At 43.4% G+C, this 22,182-nt stretch overlaps 1 protein-coding gene across 1 annotated transcript in view; it reads left to right on the top strand.

Moving 5' to 3' along the window:
• Nucleotides 1–22,182, top strand: part of ADAM22 (ADAM metallopeptidase domain 22) — a 113,939-nt gene that overhangs the window by 68,572 nt on the left and 23,185 nt on the right. The window contains exons 17-26 of the mRNA XM_029077711.2: nt 1,458–1,550; nt 1,890–1,970; nt 2,757–2,807; nt 3,042–3,105; nt 4,963–5,068; nt 6,161–6,280; nt 8,040–8,208; nt 10,620–10,734; nt 12,408–12,498; nt 13,853–13,870. Of these exons, the coding sequence (XP_028933544.2) occupies nt 1,458–1,550; nt 1,890–1,970; nt 2,757–2,807; nt 3,042–3,105; nt 4,963–5,068; nt 6,161–6,280; nt 8,040–8,208; nt 10,620–10,734; nt 12,408–12,498; nt 13,853–13,870 (908 nt within the window). The remainder of the gene's footprint in view (nt 1–1,457; nt 1,551–1,889; nt 1,971–2,756; nt 2,808–3,041; nt 3,106–4,962; nt 5,069–6,160; nt 6,281–8,039; nt 8,209–10,619; nt 10,735–12,407; nt 12,499–13,852; nt 13,871–22,182) is intronic.

The raw sequence follows: 22,182 nt of genomic DNA, 5'->3' as shown, positions 1-22,182 counted from the left end.
CCGATCAAACAATCCATCAATCACTGGTATTTATTGAGCACTTACCGGGGGCCAAGCACTGTACTGAGCGCTTGGGAGAGTACAATAAAATAGATTGGTAGACACGATCCTCGATCTGATGGTCCAGTTCCCATGCCTTACGCCTATATCCATCAGTGGTATTTATTGAGCGCTTACTGGGTGCAGAGCCCTGTACTAAGCACTTATACAGTACAAGAGAGTTGGTAGACACGTTCCCTGTCCATCTTGAGCTGACAATCTAGAGGCAAGCTTACAGTCTATATAGCACGGGATAGTCTGGGAGATTGAGTGTGGAGAGGTTATTGTCCTAAGAAGCAGCAGCATGGCCTAATGGATACAGCACAAGTCTTTGGAGTTGGACGGATCTGGGTTATAATCCCGACTCCAACACTTGCCTCCTGTGTGACCTTGGGCAAGTCACTTCACTTCTCTGTGCTTGTTACTTTATCTGTAAAATGGGCATTGACTACAAGCCCCACATAGGACATGGGTTGGGTCCAATCTGATTAGCTTGTATCTACCCCAATGTTTAGCACATAGTAAGGACTTAACAAATACCCCAAAAAAAGTGTGCTGGGGAGAGGGGGTGGTTATTGTGGACAGACTGTCCTCAGGAAACCCAACTTTTCCCTAGAGTTAATGGGTAATCTTAGGCCCGAGCTCTGAGGGAGCGGGGTTTTGAGGGTGTCGTGAGGAAGGAGAGAGAAAGAAAAACAGTGGAACTGGCCCCTGACCCCAAGGGTCCTCAGGCATTTGCCCATTTTCAGTAAAGGCCCGTGCTTTGGGTCAGAGTGGCGGAAGAGGAGGAAGGAAATGGAAGGCAAGACCGAGAGATCTGACTACCTAGTTTGGTTCCCACCACATCAAGTTTGATTTGGGGGGGATAATAATAATGACATTTAAGGGCTTGCTAAGCGCCAGCCACTCTACTAAACATTGGGACAGTTACAAGATAATCAGGTGAGACACAGTCCCCGTCCCATATGTCACAGTCTATGGGGAAGCGAGAACAGGTATTGAATGCCCATTTTACAGATGAGGACCCTGAAGCCCAGAGGAATTAAGTGACTTGCCCAAGGTCACACAGTAGGCAAGCAGCAGAGCCAGGATTAGAATGCCTGTCCCTTGACTCTAAGGTCTTCGCTCTTGCCACTCGGCCACACTGCTTCTGCCGATTCCCGGAAGCTCATTCATTCATTCTATCATATTTATTAAGCACTTAACGTACAGAGCACTGTACTAAGCACTTGGGGAAGTACAATACAGCAATAAAATATTTCCGTAAATAAAATTCCTCTCCCAACACCCCTTCCGAGGCATAATTTAGAATTTGTCTGTTTGGGCAGAGGTGATCTAGAGTACATTAGTTTAATGAAATCTGGGGAAAGAAAAAGCTCTTTCTCCTGTGATGCTTACAGGTGTTTTTGTTTCCTCAGGAGTGTGCTATTGAAGGAGGAGAATGCTGTCAAAAATGCACACTGACTCAGGACTCTCAATGTAGTGATGGGCTCTGCTGTAACAACTGTAAGGTAAGAATCTGTTCAGACCCAGATCACGGGAAATACTTCCTTATGTTCATTTCGACACAGTGGCTATGTGCCATCTCATAAGAAGCAGAATGCATATCGTGTAAATGATTAATTTTTGGGGCTGTTGATATACAAGCTCCTAAAACATGCTCCACCAAGCTCCTTACTAAGTGCTGAGTTGATTAGATGAAAGACCATATTGTTTGTTTTTGGGGATTTGTTCATTGATCGTTGAAAGTTATGCTATTTCGAGTGGAAGCGCCCAACCTCCTCTCATTTTAACTTAATCCTAATACTTCTAGGCCCTTCTTAAAAGTCGATTTTTGCATTTGTTTTTAGTTTCAACCTAAAGGAACCGTGTGTCGGGACGCCGTGAATGATTGTGACATTTCTGAAACCTGCACAGGAAACACCAGCCAGGTAATCGTCTGAAGAGCTTTCCCTAAGACCCGGGAAAACATTTTTGCTACTTCAAAAAGCAACATCTTGGGATACCCCTAGGAGAGAGATTTCAGCAGGTGGTGAACTTAAGTTTAAAGAATATTAAAATCCTTGAGCTGGAAAGGAAGTGTTAGCCTCCGGGCAAGGAGAATTGTCTGCAGGCTCCGTGCCTGCTTCTTCAGTCATTACTGACTCTGGAGTGGTCCAGGCTAACGATCAATTAATCATATTTATTGAAAACAGTACTAAGCGTTTGGGAGAGTACAGTATAACAGAATTGGTAGTCATGTTACTTGCCCACAACCAGCTTATGGGATAGAAGGATGTGCCTTCTAATTATGCCATGTCATGTGGCGAGGCTTTTTGGCCTGTGGCCTCTCATCAATCAACGGTGTTTATTGAGCGCTTACTGAGTGCAGAGCACTCTACCAAGAATTTAGGAGAGAGCAACAGGGTTGGTAGACACAATCCCTGCCCGGAAGGAGCTTACCGTTCTTGCTTGAACTTTGAGGGAGCAACCATGGGAAGAATCAGGGCTGTCGAGTAGATTTTACTTTTGCCCCGCTTGCCGGAAATTTTATTCTAGGATTTAAGCAGCTCTTTGTGCGCTTACACCGTGAGACACCCTTTGATTTTAATTATGCAATGTTGTTTCTCATCTTTGTGTTTTGACTGGATAATTCTTCATTTATAACCTGGGACACCTAAGCAATGATGTTTCTCTCCTCGGTATTTTGGTGGGATAATTCTGTTCTGTCTCTTCAGTGTGCTCCAAATGTTCATAAAATGGATGGATATTCATGCGATGATTCTCAGGTAAGTTTGCTTCATCTTTATGTTCATTTTTTTTTTCTTTTTTCCTCGAACCTAGCATGAAATGCGTTTTCCCATAGAGTAAGATTTTTCAATAACTGCTGAAAAATAAGACAATCATAAAGTTATCCCAGCTCTGTCGGTGTGTTTTTTTTTTCTTCTGTTCCCCCTCAGCACCTTCTCCCCTGACGATTATTCTTTCCAGCCATGTCAAGTTGTGTCTCTTTCCATTTTTAGGGCATTTGCTTTGGAGGAAGGTGTAAAACCAGGGCCAGGCAATGCAAATACATCTGGGGTGAGAGTGAGTATTCCTGACTGGTTCTTGTTCTCAGATGGAGCCAGGAGGTTACTCTTCCCCCTACCCCCGTTCCACCTTCCCAGGAGCTTCCACGGAGATTTCCTGAGGACTCTGTAGTATGGCTTTGGCATACTGGGCTCACCGGTAGGGCCTTGGGTCCTTATATCGATGAAAAGTCGATTGGTTCTTTGGAGATTCTAATGTGGAGGAGGTACATTTCAAAGCTGAGAGGGCCCCCCTTTTTTTTTTTAATAGTACTTAGTGTTTACCATGTGCCAAGCACTGTACTAAAACACTGGGGAAGGCACAAGCTAATCAGGTTGGACACATTCCGTGCCCACAACGAGCTTACAGTCTAGAGGGGGAGACAGACATTAATATAAGAACCTAAATAAGTTACAGGTAAGTACATAAGTCTGTGGGGCTGGGAGGGGGATGAATAAAGGGAGCCAGTCAGAGGGCACAGAAAGGAGTGGGAGACAAGGAAAGGAGGACTTAGGGAAGCCTTCTTGGAGGAGATGGGCCTTCAGTAAGGCTTTGAAGCAGGGGAGAGTCACTGCCTTTTGGATTGAGGAGGGGAGGGTGTTCCAGGCCAGCAGCAGGACATGGAAGAGAGATCAATGGTGAGATAGATGAAATCGAGGTACAGTTTTAATCCCTATTTTACAAAAGTAACAGAAGCATAGAGAAGTGAAGTGACTTGCCCAGGGTCACACACAAGACAAATGATGGAGCTGAGGTTAGAATCTTCTGACTTCCAGGCTCAGGTTCTTTCCATTAGGCCACACTGCACCTGACCCTATCATATCACCTGACCCTGGAGGCTGCAGCCAAACTGTATTGTAGTTTCCCAAGTGCTTAGTACAGTGCTCTGCAAACAGTAAGTGCTCAATAAATACCAGTGACTGGCTGATTGATCATGCAGCCAGTGTACCCCTGACATCTTTTTTCCTTTTCCTTTCCATTCTTTCCCAGATATGAGACACCATCCTTAGGTCACATTAAATATAAATGAATGGGATTTTCTCACCTGCCCATCATTGGATGAAGATGCTGAGCTCATACCCTGCTTGGCAGGTGGGGCAATTGTCCCTTTTGAAAATCTGGAGTGGTCTCCAAACCTAAACCACGATGTTTCCAAGAGACCATTCCACTGGACAATGAATTAAACTTTTGTTACGTAACCACTTTTGCCAAACTGTTTGGCAGTTACATGTGATTATATTTATTGAGCACTTACTGCAGAGCACAGTATAATTGCTTGGGAGGGAACAACACAGTATGAGACACATTCCTTGCCCACAACGAACTTACAATCTAGAAGATTCTGAAACTCATCGATCTCAGAAAACATGTCCCAATTTGACTCTCGTCCTCAGCAATCCTGTAGAAATCTGAGCTTTATTAGCAAACGTTTCCAATTCTTTTCACCTCAGAACGTCATTTGCAGAATGTTCGCAGGGTGCTGCTTGATTCCCAACATCCCTTGCCCAATTTTCCCGAGCAAAGCTGCACTGTTGACATTTTGATGGTTCTCCGGTGCTTACTCACCTGTTTATCATAAATCCACAAACAAATCAATAAAGGCATAGAGCTTCAGAGACCAAGAAACAAAATGGAAAATACTGGGCAGGCTTCCAGCTCCTGAGGTCAATGCTGTCTACTCTGAATGTGTCCCCATTTTCTCAGTTTCAAAAACCACAGCAGTGAAAAGGAATCCAAATTATAAAATGCAGTGCAGCATGAGAAAGAGCAGGGCGGGAGGGAATTGTCAATGCACCACATTCAATTCCTTATTTTTGCATTCCTTTTAGTTGCAAGACGTTTTAGCAGATTAAGTACTCCGTTTTTCTGTTTTAGAAGTAACTGCTTCTGACAACTACTGCTATGAGAAACTCAATATTGAAGGCACCGAGAAAGGTAACTGTGGCCGAAACAAGGACACTTGGATACAGTGCAACAAACAGTAAGCGGGAAAAGTTTCTCTGAGTCGATTGTTTACATTTTGTTTTAGGCTCCAAGTTCTTCTTCTCCTGCAAACCCCTCATCTTCCTTCTGGGCCAAATATTCGTGTTGACTCTGAAGGAATTAGGGGCACAATAGGAATTTTGAGGAATGAAGTTCTAGGTTTTTTGGGTTTTTTCCAAAAATGAAATGAGACATTTTTTGGCCTCTTGGGTCTGGTGGTGGCATAAGGGTTTTATCGTTTTGGGCACCGTCATCTCCAATCAATCAGTGATATTTATTGGGAGCCACCTGGGTATGGAGCACTGGCCTAAACACTTGATAGACTAGTTCCCTGCCTTCAGGGAGCTTACGGTCTAGAAGGGGAGACAGACCAATTGCAGATGTGTTCATACAGTGCTGAGGTGGACCAGGGTTGGAGAAGGAGCAGAAATATCATTGCCCCTAGCAAACTGCCCCTGTTCCAGCCTCCGGAAACCCCTCAGGAGCCCCTTAGTAATAATAATATAATTAATAATTATGGTATTTGTTCAGCACTTACTGTGTGCCAGGCACTGTACTAAGTGTTGGGGTGGATACAAGCCAATCAGGTTGGACAAAGTCCCTGCCCCACAAGGGACTCAGAGTCTCAATCCCCATTTTCCAGATGAGGTCACTGAGGCCCAGAGAAGTGAAGTGACTTGCCCGAGGTCACCCAGCCCACAAGTGGCAGAGCATGATTAGAACCCAGGTTCTTTTGACTCCCAGACCTGTTCTTTATCCACTAGACCATGCTGCTTCTCTCTAGTAACTCATTAAGGACTGCTCGTCTGTGAATTCATCCAAACCCCTCTTGCCCTTGAATTTGCATCAACCGATCAATCGGAGGTATTCATCAGTTACTTCCCGGGTGCAGAGCACTGTGCTGAAAACTTGGGAGAGAACAATGCGATAAAGTTGGTAGCTACAATTCCTGCCCACAAGCAGGAAGCTACAGGCATTGAATGGAAGGATCATTGAAATTGCAAAACGCCCTATTAGCAGCCCCTAATAATAGAAGCGACAGTGCAGATCTTTGATTCATGTATTAATTGATGCTGCCTTGTTGATATAGGGATGTGCTTTGTGGTTACCTTCTCTGCACCAATATTGGGAATATCCCCAGGCTTGGAGAACTGGATGGTGAAATCACATCCTCCTTAGTCGTTCAACAAGGAAGGACGTTGAATTGCAGGTAAGTGACCTGGCTTTGTTGGCCAGTTATTTTCTTATCATTCTACTTATCTTTCTACTCTAGCCCCAGCTGAAGAGACATCCGTCCCTTAGATTGAATGTACACGGTAAGCAGTCGCTCCTCAAATGCTAAGCTACTCACCGTTCTTCGATCTCTTCTATCTCGTCGCCACTCCCTCGCCCACGTACTGCCTCTGGCCCGGAACTCCCTCTTCCATCATATCAGACAGACATTCTCTCTCCCCACCTTCTAAGCCTTACTAAAATCACATCTCCTCCAATAAGCCTTACCCGACTAAGCCCTCATTTCCCCTACTGCCTCTCCCTTGTACGTCCTCCTTGCACTTGAATTTGCTCCCTTTATTCATCCCCCCTCAGCCCCGCAGCACTTATGTCCGTACCCATAATTTATTTACATTAACGTCTATCTCCCCTTCTTGACTGTAAGCTCATTGTGGATTTAGAACGTGTCTACCAACTGTGTTTTACTGTTCTCTCCCAAGTGCTCTGCACACAACAAGTGCTCTGCACACAAGTGCTCAATATATAAATTGATTTATAGATGTACGTGAAGCTAATAATGGACAGAGTACATTGGACTCTTGGTATTCATCAGGAATTGATGAGCGTAGAGGCCGGCATCCATTTTTTGCAGATGAGTCAAACGAGAAGCAGCATGGTCTAACGGATAGGGCACGGGCCTGAGAGTCAGAAGGTCATGGGTTCTAATCCCAGCTCCGTCACTTGTCTGCTCTCTGACCCTGGGCAAGTCACTTCACTTCTGTGGTCCTCAGGCCCCTCATCTGGAAAATGGAGATTAAGACTGTGAGCTGTATGTGAGACAGGCACCGGGTCCAACCCGATTATCTTGTATCTACCCCAGACCTCAGAACAGTGCCTGGCACATAGTAAGTGCTTAACAAATACCATAATTCTTATTGTTATAAAGGAAGAGAGAAGGATGGGAAAGGAAAAGGGGAGAAGGATTGCGGGAGAAGGAGGTTGGGAGAGAATCAGCTATGGGGAGGGTGAGACTGTGAGCTCATTGCAGGGAGGGAATGTATCTGTTTAGTGTTATGTTGTCCTCTCCCTAGCACTTAGTACAGTGTTCTGCACATAGTAAATATGGTCGAGTGAATGAATGAGGGTGGTGGGGTACTTCCCTCCAGGGAGAGCATGTGGGCAGTGATTTCCAGAAGGCCATGGGGCTCATGCTACCCTGACTGGACAGTCCTTGCTGAGAGCCACCTGATTTAATATTTCTGTGCTAGCATCAGCCCAAGGGAGGGGAAATCTTCCTCTTTGGATGTTCCCATGCTCAGGAGGGAGACTTTGTTTTTAATGGTGTTTGTTTAGTGTTTACTCTGTGCCAGGCACTGTACTAAGTGCTGGGTTAGATCCAAGCTAATCAGGTTGGATACGGTCCATGTCCCACATGAGGATCAAAGGGAGATCCAAGCTAATCAGGTTGGACACATTCCACGTGCCACATAGAGCTCACATTCTTCATCCCCGTTTGACAGATGAGGGAACTGAGACCCAGAGAAGCGAAGTGACTTGCCCGAGGTTACACAGCAGACAAGTGACAGAGCCGGGATTAAAACCCGGGTCCTTCTGACTCCCGGGCCCGTACTCGATCCGCTAGGCCAAGCTGCTTCTCACCTGACCTCTCAAAGGCCCTGAAAAATATTCACGATACAGTGACGGGGCTCGGAAATGAATACGATCTCCAGCGATGCTGTTTTTGTTTCCCGTTTCAGCGGTGGACATGTTAAGCTCGAAGAAGAGACGGACCTGGGCTATGTGGAAGACGGGACTCCGTGTGGCAAAAAAATGATGTGTTTCGAACGCAGATGTCTCCCTACTGAGTCTTTCAACTTCAGCACCTGCTTGGGGTCTAGAGAAAATGTCATTTGTTCAGGACATGGAGTAGGTTCATGGATTCTCTCACTCCGAGCTGGGGGTTTTCTTGGTGCCAGGAGACCTTCTAGACTAGTTTAGAGCCATTCAATTCTATCTGGAATCATTGCTTAGTGTCAGGAATGGGGAAAAGGTAAGGCAGAGTTCTGGCACTGGTGATTGAACCGACCAGTCCGTTGTGGAGAACCTTAAGGGTGAATTTCTCAGGGCAGTGCAATTTGCTTATCCTTTTCCAGATCCTTGACTTCTGTATGGTGTCTGATGCTTTTTCAAGGCAGTTTAAACAGTACAGAAGTCTTGGTATCGCTCTCGGCTTTACTCTCTGCGTTCAGTTCAGCAGTTAATCTAAGCACTCCATCACCTTGCCCCCTCCTACTTTACATCCCTGATTTCCTCTCGCTCCCCAATGCCGCTTTCACGCCATTTCAATCCCCCCCACATCCCCACTGCTCTCTTTCCTTGCCTTTGAAGCCCATATCATCTGCCAGAAGCAGTGAGGCCTAGTGGATAGAGCACGGGCCTGAGACCGAGAAGGTCATGGGTTCCAGTGCCGGCTCACTTCACTTCTCTGTGCCTTGGTCCCTCATCTGTGAAGTGGGGTTTAAAACTGTGAGCCCTGGGTGGGACAGGACTGTGTCCAACCCGATTATCCTGTATCTACCCCAGTGCTTAGAACAGTGGCTGGCACATAATAAGTGCTTAACAAATACTATCATTATTATTTTAATCACGGTCATCTGTTACCTCCCAGGCCCTACTTCGAACTTTTTGAACCATTTTCGTGCTTTCCTTACATTCCTTCTCTCTTTCTCCATCCCTATCTTGATCCTAGGGGACTTCAATATCCATGGCGATGGTCTCTATGACTCTTCCACTGCCCGAGTCATTCATTCATTCATTCAATCACGTCCACTTTCCTCCTGCTCTCACACACCTCACCCACTCACCAACTTGGACACACACTCGATCGCCTAATCTCTAACCACTGCACCATCTCCACCCTCACCAACCTTCAAATCCCTCTTGCGATGAGCGGTAATCTCATGGAGGAGAAACAGTGTGGTTTAAGTGAACAGAGCATGGGTGTGGGAGTCGGAAAGACCAGGGTTCTAATCCCAGCTCTGTTACCTGTCTGCTTGGGGACCTTGGGCAAGTCATTTCACTTCTCTGGGCCTCAGTTCCCTCCTCTGAAAAATGGGGATTAAGACTGTGAGCCCCTTGTGGGTCAGGGACTGTGTCCAACCTGAATGGCTTGTTTCTACCCTACTGCTTAGAAAAGTGCTTGGCACATTGTGAGTGCTTAACAAGTACCGCAATTATTATTATTATCTATTATTATTTATGTTCACCTTGTCCACACTCTTCACGTCTTCCCTCTCAGCCTTCTTCTCTCAATACTGAATCTTTTCAATTTTTTCAGCCTGGACTTGTACAGAATTTACTTAAACCTGTTCATTATCTTGGCTGCTATTCACAGAACCTCCCCCAAATTACTTTCATCATTATCATCATCATAGTATTTGCTAAGCACTTACTATGAGTCAAGCACTGTACTAAACGCTGGGGCAGATAGAAGTTAATCAGGTTGGATACAGTCCCTGTCCCACATGGGGCTCACAGTCTTAAGTAGGAGGGAGAACAGGTATTGAATCCCCATTTTACAGGTGAGGCAACTAAGGCCCAGAGAAGTTAAATGACGCGCCCGAGCTCACACCGCAGACAAGGGGACGAACAGGATCAGAACCCAGGTCCTTCGGCTTCTAAGCCTGTGACCTTCCCATTAAACCATACTGCTTCTCCAAAGCATTAGTGCTTTAGTTCACTTTCTGAAATCCTCTGCTATCTTATTGGTTGGGAGGGCTTGAGCTGAGGAATACAGGAATTTAGAATGGAATAAAAAAGACTGTAGGCTTCCAAAGAATCACTATGTAAGAAAAAACTTTAAAAAATTATCACAAATATTTGTGTGGTGCGACCTAGTAGACATCTGTAATTTATTTATGTTAACGTCTCTCTTCCCCTCTAGACTGTAAGCTCACTGGGGCAGGGGATATGTTTACCAACTCTGCTATTTTGTACTCTCCCAAGTGCTTAGTACAGTGCTCTGCACACAGTAAGCGCTCAATAACTGCCACTGATTGACTGATTGAAAGAGCATTGGTCAGGAAGTCAGGAGATGTGGGTTCTAGGCCAAACTCTGCCACTGGCCTGCTCTGTGACTTGGGGCAAGTCACTTAACCTCATCTGTAAAATGGGGATAAGATTCTCTCCCTTCCTCTTAGATTGTGAGCATTGTATAAGACAGGGATTGCATTTGATCGGGTCTCTCATCACCCCAACATTTGGCACATAGGGTGCTTGATCAGTACCGTAATTATTATGATGTGATTTTCATTCTGGGTTAATATTTTGGATTACAGGTTTGCAGTAATGAAATAAAGTGTGTCTGTACTAAGTTCTGGACGGGAGCCGACTGCAGTATTTATTTCCCTTACAATGATGGGTCAAAAGATGATGTGTTTCATCCCGGCAATGGTATGTATCTATTTGAATGTTCATTTATAGTAGTTACCCAATAGAAAAGGTACTTTATAGTGCCACCTTAATTGCCTGTTTAATTTATGATTTAAAATGTAAGAGGGAAGCATATTACATTAATGTCAGCCACTCTTAAATTCATTGGGAATTATTTTCCATGATCATAAAATTTCCAGTAATTAATCTGTGAAGTCACGTTTTGGATACTTTGGTTTTTGATGGCATTTGTTAAGTATTTACTATGCGTCAAGCCCCGTTCTAAGCCCTGGGTTAGATACAATTCGCTCCTGTTCTGCATGGGTCTCACAGTCTAAGTAGGAGGGAGAACAGGTATCGGATCTCCATTTTACAGATGAGGAAACTGAGGCACTAAGAAGGTAAGTGACTTGCCCGAGGTCACCCAGCAAGCAATTGGGCAGAGCCGGGATGAGAACCCAGGTCCTCAAGCTCCCAGGGCCGGTTTCTTTCCACTAGGCCGAGCCGCTTCTCGTTATAAAAGATGCTTCTGTCTTTGAGATTTGAAAACTGCACAGGATTCATAGAAGCAGACTGGAAATCAGTCTCTCAAATTTGACTTCCAGTACAAGATTTGGAATTTTGAGACTGTAATGAAAGGGGGAAAGGAAAGAAAGCAAAACAGTGAAAAATAAGGTTCAAAATATTCCACAGATATTTAAATTTCATTTAATGATATTTATTGAGCGCTTAGTGCATACAAAGCACTATATTAAGTGCTTGAGCACTGTCCTAATGCTGTGGGATTACCAATCCCTTTTTTTTTATGATATTTGTTAAACATTTACTATGTGCCAGCCACTGTTCTAAAGACTAGATACAAGCTAATCAGGTTGGACACAGTTCTCCCAAGTGCTTAGTACAGAGCTCTTACATACAGTAAGTGCTCAACCAATTGATTAATTGATCGATTGATTGGAAATAAGCCATTCCCCAACTAAAACCTGGTTTGGAGCCAATTCAGATTGCAAGAGTTGATAGAATCCTGCTCAGCTTCATGCTGCAATTGCCAGCAAAATTATTTAGCAAAAAGCAAGATCAGCTAGAGTCTAGCTTGGCCTTTGCTAAGATTTTCTTCTTCCCATTCCCAGGCTCCCTATGTTTTCCAAATAATTGTGTTTTCAGGAAAGTACTTTCAAGCTACCGTTAGTGTTAACTGACTTTTTAAGTATAGCATTTGACTCATCTTTGCCCCTATTCTTTCCTCGTGCAGATACAGTGGGCTCTATAATAAAAAAGAAACAGTATGATCTAGTAGAGCACGGGCCTGGGAGTCAGAAGGACTTGGCTTCTAATCCTGGCACTGCTATTTGCTGTGTGACCTTGGGCAAGTCACTTGACTGGTCTGTGCCTCAGTTACCTCATCTGCAATGTGGGGAATAAGACTGTGAGCCCCACGTGGGACAACCTGAATAGCTTCTATCTACCACCTGTGTCGAGAACAGTGCCTGGCACATAAAGTGTTCAAATACTATTTTTAAAAAATTGGAAAAGGCAGTTTCCTTTCAAAACACAACCAGTTTCCTCCCCACTTGCTGGTAGCAATTCATCCAGGTCATTTTAGTATTTATGCATTTTTATTTCATTTTTGTGCCTAGGTTGGTTTGTTCAACCCAATGCCAAGAACTCATGTGGCTTTTAAATTTCTCTTTCAGGTGTTGCCAGCACAAATATCATAATAGGGATAATAGCAGGCTCCATTTTAGTGTTGGCACTCATTATAGGAATCACCGCATGGGGCTACAAGTAAGTGAAATTTGCTGTTTTTCTTATTCAGGAATCTCTCTCTTGAAAATAATATTTTGAAATGAACTAGAAGCTTTACTAAGAATGTGGACCAGAAATGAAGGTTTCCACAACGATAGTCCCAGTGCTTAGTACAGAACCTGGTACATAGTGAGTGCTTAACCAATACATTATAATTGTTGTTATTATTGACAAATCAAGGAAGACTGAGATGGGCTGTCTACCCTGATCTGCCTGGCCATAAATGGGCAAAATTGAAGGATAAATATTACTGCTAGCCCATTGATGTGGTGATCTAGGCTGAACCAAGTCAATCGATCAGTCAGTGGCATTTTTTGAGCACTTCCTCTGTGCAGAGCATTGTAATAGTAATAATAATGGTATTTGTTAAGCACTTACTATGTACCAAGCACTGTTCTAAGCACTGGGTGAATATAAGCTCATCAGGTTGTCCCACATGGGACTCATAGTCTTAATCCCCATTTTGCAGATGAGGGCACTGAGGCACAGAGAAGTTAAGTGACTTGCCCAAAGTCACACAGCTGACAAGTGGTGGAGCTGAGAATGGAACCCACAACCTCTGACTCCTATGCCCGGGCTCTTTCCAAAGCCCTTGGGAGCGTACAGTGACTGTCATCCCCTGTAGATCGATCAATCGATGGTATTTATAGAGCACTTACTACCTGTAGGGCACTATCCTAAGCATGGGACAGTGTCTACCAATTCTGTTGTAATGCAGCCCACCGAGCGCTTAATACAGTGCTTTGCACACAGTATACGGTCAATAAATGGCATGGATTGATGGATACATGCATTGTCATATTAAGCACCTACTGTGTGCAGAGCACTGTACTAAGCACTTGGCAGAGTACAGCATAATAAGCAGACACCAATCAATGGTACTTATTGAGCACTTACTCTATGCAGAGCACCGTTCTAAGCGTTGGCAACCGAATTAGCAGATATGTTCCCTGCCCATAATGAACATTTTAGTCTCTAGACACCTCTGCCCCTCTAGATTATTGTATGAGCCAGCAGTAATACAATTGAATTAATTGATTAATGCTTATCCCAACTAATCGTTCCATTTAAACACCCTCTGGAAAGTCATCGCAAGAGTCATCCTAATGCAGTTCTTCCTGACAGTCGTTTTCTTTAACTACAGCTCTGGTGGGTTTTGAAAAATGGTGAACTAACCTCATATGAGATCTGGGGGTGATTCTGTATGAATAGCTACCCCACACTTGGTTGAAATTGTTTTGTGAATCCCCTGTCCCCACAAGTATAATTGCACTGACTGTGTGTTTTTCACGGACTCACAATTTTTATCTTTCTTTTTCTCTCCTGTGGAAAGGAACTACCGAAAACAGAGGTATGTGGTAAGATCAAGCTGAACACGATACCTAAAAAGGTTTAAATTAGAGTGGTTTCTCTGAGCTTTCTAATAATGGATGAAAAGAAAGCTTCTCTTGTCTTGTTTTGGTAATCGTAACTGTATGACTATTTGGTTTCACGGAGTCATAACGATGCATTTTATGATAATAGTAGAGTGCTATCTTTTAAATAGCTCTCTAAAGTGTAAAGGTTCACTCCTTTCTAACATGGATTAAGCACTTTCAGTGGGCACGAGGCATAGGGCGGGTCCACAAAAATCAGTTCTCACCCCCTCCCTGACCTCCAATCTCAGCCAGGGGTGGCAAGACAAGTAGAACGATGAGAACAGAATCCAATCAACAGGGAAAACGAGTTTAAATTTGACACTTAAAAATGACAGCAATAAAATGCATTGATGAAGCAGGGCTCAGAGGGGTTGTAAATGAGTACTTCACTAATCCATCAGTCAGTAATTTTAGTCGCACTGGATCAAGCGCTTGGGAAGGTACAATATCATGGAATAGCCAACACGTTCCCCGCCCATAATGACCTTACAGTCTAGAGTCTACTATATACAAGCCTTCCTAACAAATACTATTATTATTATTATTAATTATTACTTCCTGAAGACCTATCACATCTTTCCCACCATTGGGACTATAGTGAAGGGATTTTTGCCAAAATAGTGGATAAGGGTCCTCACTTCTGTTTACGGTTTCCCTGCAAACTCAGAGCCCCAGTGACAGGAATAGATAGATTCCACATAGATCCAAGCTTCAATCAATCACATTTATTGAGCACTTACTGTGTGCAGAGCATTGTACTGAGTGCTAGGGAGAATACAGTACCACAGAGTTGGTAGACACGTACCCTGCTCACAACGAGCTTACAGTCTAGCTTCTTCTACATCCATCTGCCATGATTTAAACTATTCAATTTCACCTATGAGGAAAAGGCACCTCAACCGATCTATTTTCCTCTGGGAAAATGAATTGTTTCCTCACCCGCTTGATTCGCTTTGTGTCCTTTGGCATTTCTGGAACCCTCTTATGTTGACACTGCCTTCTTAAATGTTTTATTTCCTTCAGAGCAGGATACCTCCTGAAAATCATAAATGCTATCACCTTTCTACAGTTGTTCTATTTTTATTAGTAAACGGTTCCTATTAGAAGAGCAATTTTGGTCTTAGGTCCTGTGGTGCCTTTCTGGGAAATGTTCATTTTGTCCATTGATCACCACATGTAAAACTAGTTTTGTGTGTTTAAATCGAGTTAACTTCCCCATGCCTGGAGCACTTTGATGTGGAGGAATTTTTGGAGGTAGCATTGGCTTTTTGATGGCTATCCCTATTTAAAAAAAATCATATCCCAAATTCAGCAGTGATTTAAATAGGTCCAAAGAACACCTTTAAGAATTCTATAATGTCCCCCCAAATAAGATAATCCATATTTAAGAGGACCCCTTTTCATTTTTTTAAAGCATAGAAATTTCACTGCCATGGGACCTTAGGAAAACCCCCACTTTGTAAGAATCTCCCTCAACCCCTCTTTCCCCCTTCACACGCTTCTCAGCCTTACCCCCCTAAAAACGTTCTCTGGTCAGTATTACATCTTATCTCTTGGCTCACAGAGACTTTGTAAGCAGGACTGAATTCTTGGTGGCTGTTAGTCCTTACTCAGGCCCTCTCCCATCATCCTCTTGACTTTCTGATTCTTTCTCCAGCTTTTAGGGTTCAAGTTGTTTTTTATTTTTTTAACTTAGTTGACCACTTCTCACAAAAACTTGAGAAGTGCCTTCCTGAATGAGAATAGCGATTTAGCTAGGGCAATATTCAGATTTCTGGAATTAACCCAGGGTGCTGCTGCAGTCAGTGGTATCTATTGAGTACTTACTGAATGCAAAGCACTGTGATCAAGCACCTGGAGGACCTGTGTGATGATCACTTCCCTTGACATCCCTCTTCATGGTTTGGCATGGACCACCCACTATCTCTAACTTTCCTTTTTTGAATTTCTTGCCTATTAATTTATCCAAATCCTTCTTGAATCTATAGATATTTCTTTTAGCCTGTACAATTTCCTGGTAAGGAATTCCATGGGTGAAAAAGCAGCGTGGCCTAGTGGATAGACTGTGGGCTTGGGTTCTATTCCTTCCTCTGCCACTTGTCTGCCGAGTGACCTTGGGCAAGTCACTTAAGTTCTCTGGGCCTCAGTTACTTCATCTGTAAAATGGGGGTGAAGACTGTGAGCCCCATGTGGGACATAGACTGTGTCCAACTTGATTTGCTTCTAACTACCCCAGAACTTAATACAGTGCCTGGTACATAGTAAGTGCTTAACAAATACTATTAAAAAAAATGTTTCCTTTCATTGAGTTGAGACCTACTTCTTTCAGACTTCATTAGATGCCTCTTCATCCTCACATTGAGAGATTTACTTGGACAACAATTTGGCTGGCCCTTTAACACCCTTGATGATTTTGAATACTTGAATCACATCCTCTCTTACGGTTTTATAAAAGTTCTAAAGTGAAGAATATGAATCTTTTCTGATACTTCTATTGCTCGATCCCTGGCGTATCTCTAGGGCAGTATGGGATGAAGCAATCGTATCATAGTTTGATATAGTGACAGAACTAAGTTTTTTGTTTTCTACATCCTTCCTGGTGATAGCCAACATTTTGTAGGCCTTTTTGCCAGACATAAAACCAATAATTTGCAGAAACATTTTATAGTGCCTCTAGGCTATCTACTATTGTTAATAGAATCAGTAGATATTTTGGGATCTAGCCCAGTGCTTAGTATAGTACAGGATACATAGTAAGTGCTTAACAAATAACACTATCAATATTATTATTATTGTTATTATTATTTGGGAAGATTTGGTCCTTTAAAAATGTGGTAAATACTTTTTTCTGGAGGATTTTCCTGTATCACATTGTGAATTTAGGATTTCCTCAGTAACTGGCAGCCAGTGTCAATATTTGCTTCTCTCTCATGCAAATATCACTCCAATATAGAGCTTTCACCTCAAAACCGAATTGTTTTGGACATGGGACTCTGATACCCTAAATTAACCAAGGTTGTCATAAAATTGCTATATATTCCAAGCATGTGAATCTTAAAAAGAAGAACTCAAACAAATGAGAAATTGTTGACATTCAAAATCTGATTTTCACCAACTTTTTTTTACACAAATAAAGAAATCTAATAATTATCCCACATAACAAATGCTCTTAAGTTTAAAATCCGTATCCTACTCCTGCGAATAATAATAATAATAATAGTGCATACTATGTGCCAAGCACTTTAACACATACTGGGATAGGTTCAAGATAATCAGATCCCACATGAGGCTCTCAGTCTAAATAGGACAGGTACCAAGTATTGTATCTCCATTTTTCAGATGAGGGAATTTGGCCACAGAGAAGTGAAGCGACGTGCCCAAAGTCAGACAGCAAGTAATTGGCAGAGGCAGAATTAGAACCTCTGACTCCCATTCCTGGGTTCTTTCTACTAAGTCACACTACTTCTAGTAATTCATCATATACTTTGGATTCTTTTCTCCTTGCACTCTTTCACATTGAAGCTCATCTGTGAGATTTTGGGTTCATTTCCTCAGCTTCCCAACATCTTTGTATGTAATGTTTAGCCACTCAGAAGACTCACACTGTCATATGTACTCTTGCATATTTCCCTGCTCTCTGCCTCTTCAAGATCATTCAAGAATAACATTAGCAGCAAACCAATCCTGCTTCAACTCCATTACTCACAGGTTTCGATTCTGCAAAGTGACCGCTTCTATCTATTTTCCAGACATAAAAATGTGATTTACTGGTTTATAATTCCCAACATCCTCTCTGGAACTCTTCCCGGGGATGAGAGTTTTCCTGGCAACCTACTGATCTTTTGGCATAGCTGCTTCTTGTAGAGCTATGGTTACACATTCGTTCCAGAAGTTCTACAACTTCCTCACTGAGCTGTCTCAGAACTCTTCAGTGATTGCCTTACATCTCGGGCCCGGGAGTCAGAAGGACCTGGGTTCTAATGCCGATTTCACCACTTGTCTGCTGAGTAACCTTGAGCAAGTCACTTCACTTCTCTGGGCCTCAGTTCCCTCATCTGCAAAATGGGGATTAAGAGTGTGAGCCCCATGTGGACCAGGGACTGTGTGCAACCTGATGAACTGGTGTCTATCCCAGTGCTTTGAACAGTGCTTGGCACATAGCACTAAGCAAGTGCCATCATCATTATCTAGTTTATCCATTTGCTCTAAAACATCCTGTGTGGTCATTACATGTGCATCTTCTGACCTGCGTGCTACAAAAGCCAGTTTGGGCATGGCATCTCTCAATATCTTCAGTAAAGATTCAACTCAAAAAGTCATTAAGCCTCTTAGTCGGTCAATTGTATTTACTGAGCGATTACTGTGTGCAGAGCACTGTACTTAGCACTTGGGAGAGTACAGTGCAATAATAGACTATTCCCTGTCCACAGTGAGCTTACAGTCTAGAGCTGTCTTCTAGTTGTGTACCTTTCACATCAGCCTTACTTTTTGTTTTTATAGTATTTGTTAAGCATTTATTATGTGTCAAGCACTACTTTAAGAACTGGATTAGATACAAGTTCATCGGCTCGAATAAATTCCCTGTCCCAAATGGGGTTTCCCAATCTAAGTATCAGTCAATCAATGGTATTAATTGAATGCTTACTGTGTGCAGAGCCCTGTATTAAGCGCTGGAGCGAGTACAGTTCAGCAGAGTTGGTAGACACATTCCCTGCCCACAGTGAACTAGAGGGGGAGAGAGAACAGGAATTTTACAATTGAGGAAACTGAGGCTCACAGAAGTTTCAAATTGCCCAAGGACACAGCAGGCAAGTGGTCGAGCCAGGATTAGAACTCAGGGCCTCTGACTCCCAGGCCTGGGCTCTATCCACTAGGCCACACTGCTTCACAGTGGTCACTGTCACAGTCTTCACAGATTCCCTAGTCGACCTCCTGCCCTTGGCATATTTGAAGTTATTGTCTTTTTTCTTTTTTTTTAGCTATGGCATTCCTGGCAAAGCCGTCTTCAAATTTCTCTGTGGCCTTCCGTACTTTTTCAGCTCTCCCAATTCGGCTGAGTTTTCCGTCTTTAAAAGAATGACTCATTATCCTTCCAGTGACCTCCTCATGTTGTAAGAGTTTCTGTTGGGTTATTTGTTTTTGTTTTTCTCTCGGAGTGGTCATTCATATTCAGAGACTTGGGCATTGTACGTGGAAACTGATGGATGGGTGAAGCAGGACTTCTGGGAATATTCAGTCCCTGAACAAATATTTGCTAAGGCCCCATGTGATTTGCAGTATGCTATGAGCAGAAGAGTTAAGAGACTCACAATCAGAAGTAAATAGGTTTACAGGGTAAATTTAATTCATTTTAAACAATGGAGAGCTTTTAAAGACTGAAACATCCTGATGTAGCTGAAGGGACAGCCTCTTGAGCAAACTTCTTACATAGTTCTTCCTCCGCTTGTCTGCTGTGTGACCTTGGGCAAGTTACTTCACTTCTCTAGGCCTCAGTTACCTCATCTGTAAAATGGGGATTGAGACTGTGAGCCCCACTCAGGACAAGGGACTATGTCCAACCCAATTTGCTTATATCCACCCCAGCGCCTAATACAGTGCCTGGCACATAGTAAGCACTTAATAAATACCATAATTAATATTATTATTATTATTCCCAAGAGAATGAGAAAACAGGTAGATGAGAGTGGAAATAAGTGCTGGACCCAGAGTGTCCAGGTTTTAAATATTAATTTCTCCTCAGTTTGGCAGACTCAGCTGCAGTAAACCATCTTAATCTTGCCCCACCTTCTCAAAGCTTTGCTTCTATTCTCCTTCTCTTCCCTACATGGGTATGAATAGAGGAGCTTGCTGGGTTAGTAGACTATACCCACTGAGTCCCTAGTTTAAAAATCAAATGTAGTAAACACCAGAGGAAAAATCATCCCCTACACCCTGATTTTGCCTGAAAAAGGTTGGGAAACTTTTTTTTTTTTAATGGAAGAGTATAATCAAATCACTGATGAAATTAACAAAAGATCCAGATCTCCACTGATGCTAAAGGTTTTAGCCATGATTGTGATTGACCTACATACACGTGGGAGAGGTTCTTGGAGTTCACTGGCTTCTCCTACAACCCAGTCTTCTGACAAAGTGGAATTGCATCAGCAATGCCACCCTTTTTTCAGTTGCTCACCCCCCGTCAGTCACTGCTGCTTCTAGGCCCCACTTCCTACAGGGGTGGGCCAGGGGCTAAGGCTGGCAGAGCCCCCCGAGAGCCCCAATTCAGTGGAGAAATTAAGGGACACCAGGGAGCAGAACAACAAAGATAAGTGCCGTTCCCCCTTTACACACTTCCTCTCTGCTCCCCCTTCATTTCCTTCCCCCCTTCTGCTCTGCTTTCTTTCTTTCTTTCTTTCTTTCTTTCTTTCTTTCTTTCTTTATTTCTTTCTTTCTTTCTTTCTTTCTTTATTTCTTTCTTTCTTTATTTCTTTCTTTCTTTCTTTCTTTCTTTCTTTCTTTCTTTCTTTCTTTCTTTCTTTCTTTCTTTCTTTCTTTCTTTCCTTTTCTTTCTTTCTTTCTTTCTTGCCTTTTCTTTCTTTCTTTCTTGCCTTCTTGCCTTCTTTCTTCATGGCTCACCCCCTCCGGACTCCCTCCTGCTTCTCCCCTCTATGACCCTTAAGGCCTCTCATCTGCATCTCCACTTATCATCCTCCTGCCCCATTTTTCCTATTTGTGTGTGTCTGGAAGCCCACATGTGGATACGAATGTAAGGGTACAGCCAGTGTCAGGGGTTGGGGGAATAAGGATTGGAGTAGGTGTCGTGTGTGCATTGTGTGTTTGTGTGTATGTATGCATGTGACGGTGGGTGTGGGTGTCAGTATTAGTGGGGATATAACAGGGTGTGTATCTCTGTGTGTCATATCCCCATTAAAAATAATATTTTGGCTAATAGCTTACCTCCAGTTCTGAATGATCACAATTTATAAAATCCAGAGTTTGGTCATTTAGTGACATAGCCCAGGATTAGAAAGCCTTGTTCAACATTACATCTTAACAGGGCAGGGAATTCAGTTCCCTCCTTTACCCCCTTTTTGTCCTCACATCATCCTCTCTGGCCTATTCTGGGCAGTTTTCCTCCTCCTCCAGACCCTAAACTCAGTCTCTCCCTCACCTAAAGCAAAACAATTAAAAAAAAATCCAAACTTCTCTGTGTTGAAGTTCCCTCAACTGCAAAATGGGGATTCAATTCCCATTCTCCCTCCTATTTAGACTGTGAGCCCCATGTTGATCAATCAGTCACATTTATTGAGCGCTTACTGTGGGCAGAGCACTGTACTGAGCGCTTGAGAGAGTTCAACAAACAAGGTTGGTCACAGTCCCACATGCGGGCTCACTATCTGAATAGGAGAGAGAACAGTTTTGAGGAAGATACCAGCTAATCAGGTTGGACACCGCCCCTGTCCCACGTGGGGCTCACAGTCTTAATTCCCATTTTGCAGTTGAGGAAACTGAGGCACAGTGAAGTGACTTGCCCCAAAGACACGCAGGAGACAAGTGGCGGAGCCGGGTTGACAATCCTGGTTTTGTTTTTGTGCAAAATACTGTACTGTACTAGAAGCTAGGGTAAGATTATAGATGTGGACACTGTTCAGCCAACTGGCAATTCAAACTGGGTGACTGAAGCACAGGTACCCCAGAAAAGCAGACTTCCATGAGAACCCTACTCCCCTGTCGGGTATAGCCAATTATTTCCCAAAGGAGCCCTTCTCTATCTTGGTGACATGGATCCGGTCCTAACTCAGGAATAGGTGCCCTGAATAACACACTAGCGTCACCGAGAATCCTCTGCAAAACCAGAAACGCAACTAGAAACATGTCTGCCCAAGCGGGAGCCTTTCTCCTCGACTTGTAGGACTGAGGGAAATTCCCCCTGAGATCCCCTTATTCCTCACCCTTACTTTGATTGGGTCCAATAGCAACCTGGGCTGCTGTTTTACCTCTTCCCAGCTGCTTGGTAAGTGTTGGCGAGTGATGGTGAGTGAGAATATGTGTCTGTCACCAAATACAATGATAATTATGGTATCTGTTCAGTGATTACTATATGCCAGGCACTGTACTAAGCACTGAGGTGAATGCAGGCAATAAATAGGGTTGGACACATTCCCTGGCACGCCTGGGGCTCACAGTCTTAATCCCCACTTTACAGATGAGGTAACTGAGGCACAGAGAAGTGAAGTGACTTGCCAAGGGCCTCAGAGCAGACAAG

This window comes from Ornithorhynchus anatinus, chromosome 13, assembly GCF_004115215.2.
Source record: "Ornithorhynchus anatinus isolate Pmale09 chromosome 13, mOrnAna1.pri.v4, whole genome shotgun sequence".
NCBI classification, from domain to species: Eukaryota; Metazoa; Chordata; class Mammalia; order Monotremata; family Ornithorhynchidae; genus Ornithorhynchus; species Ornithorhynchus anatinus.
The sequence above is the reverse complement of the archived record's forward strand: the minus strand, read 5'-3'. Positions and strand labels throughout refer to the sequence as shown.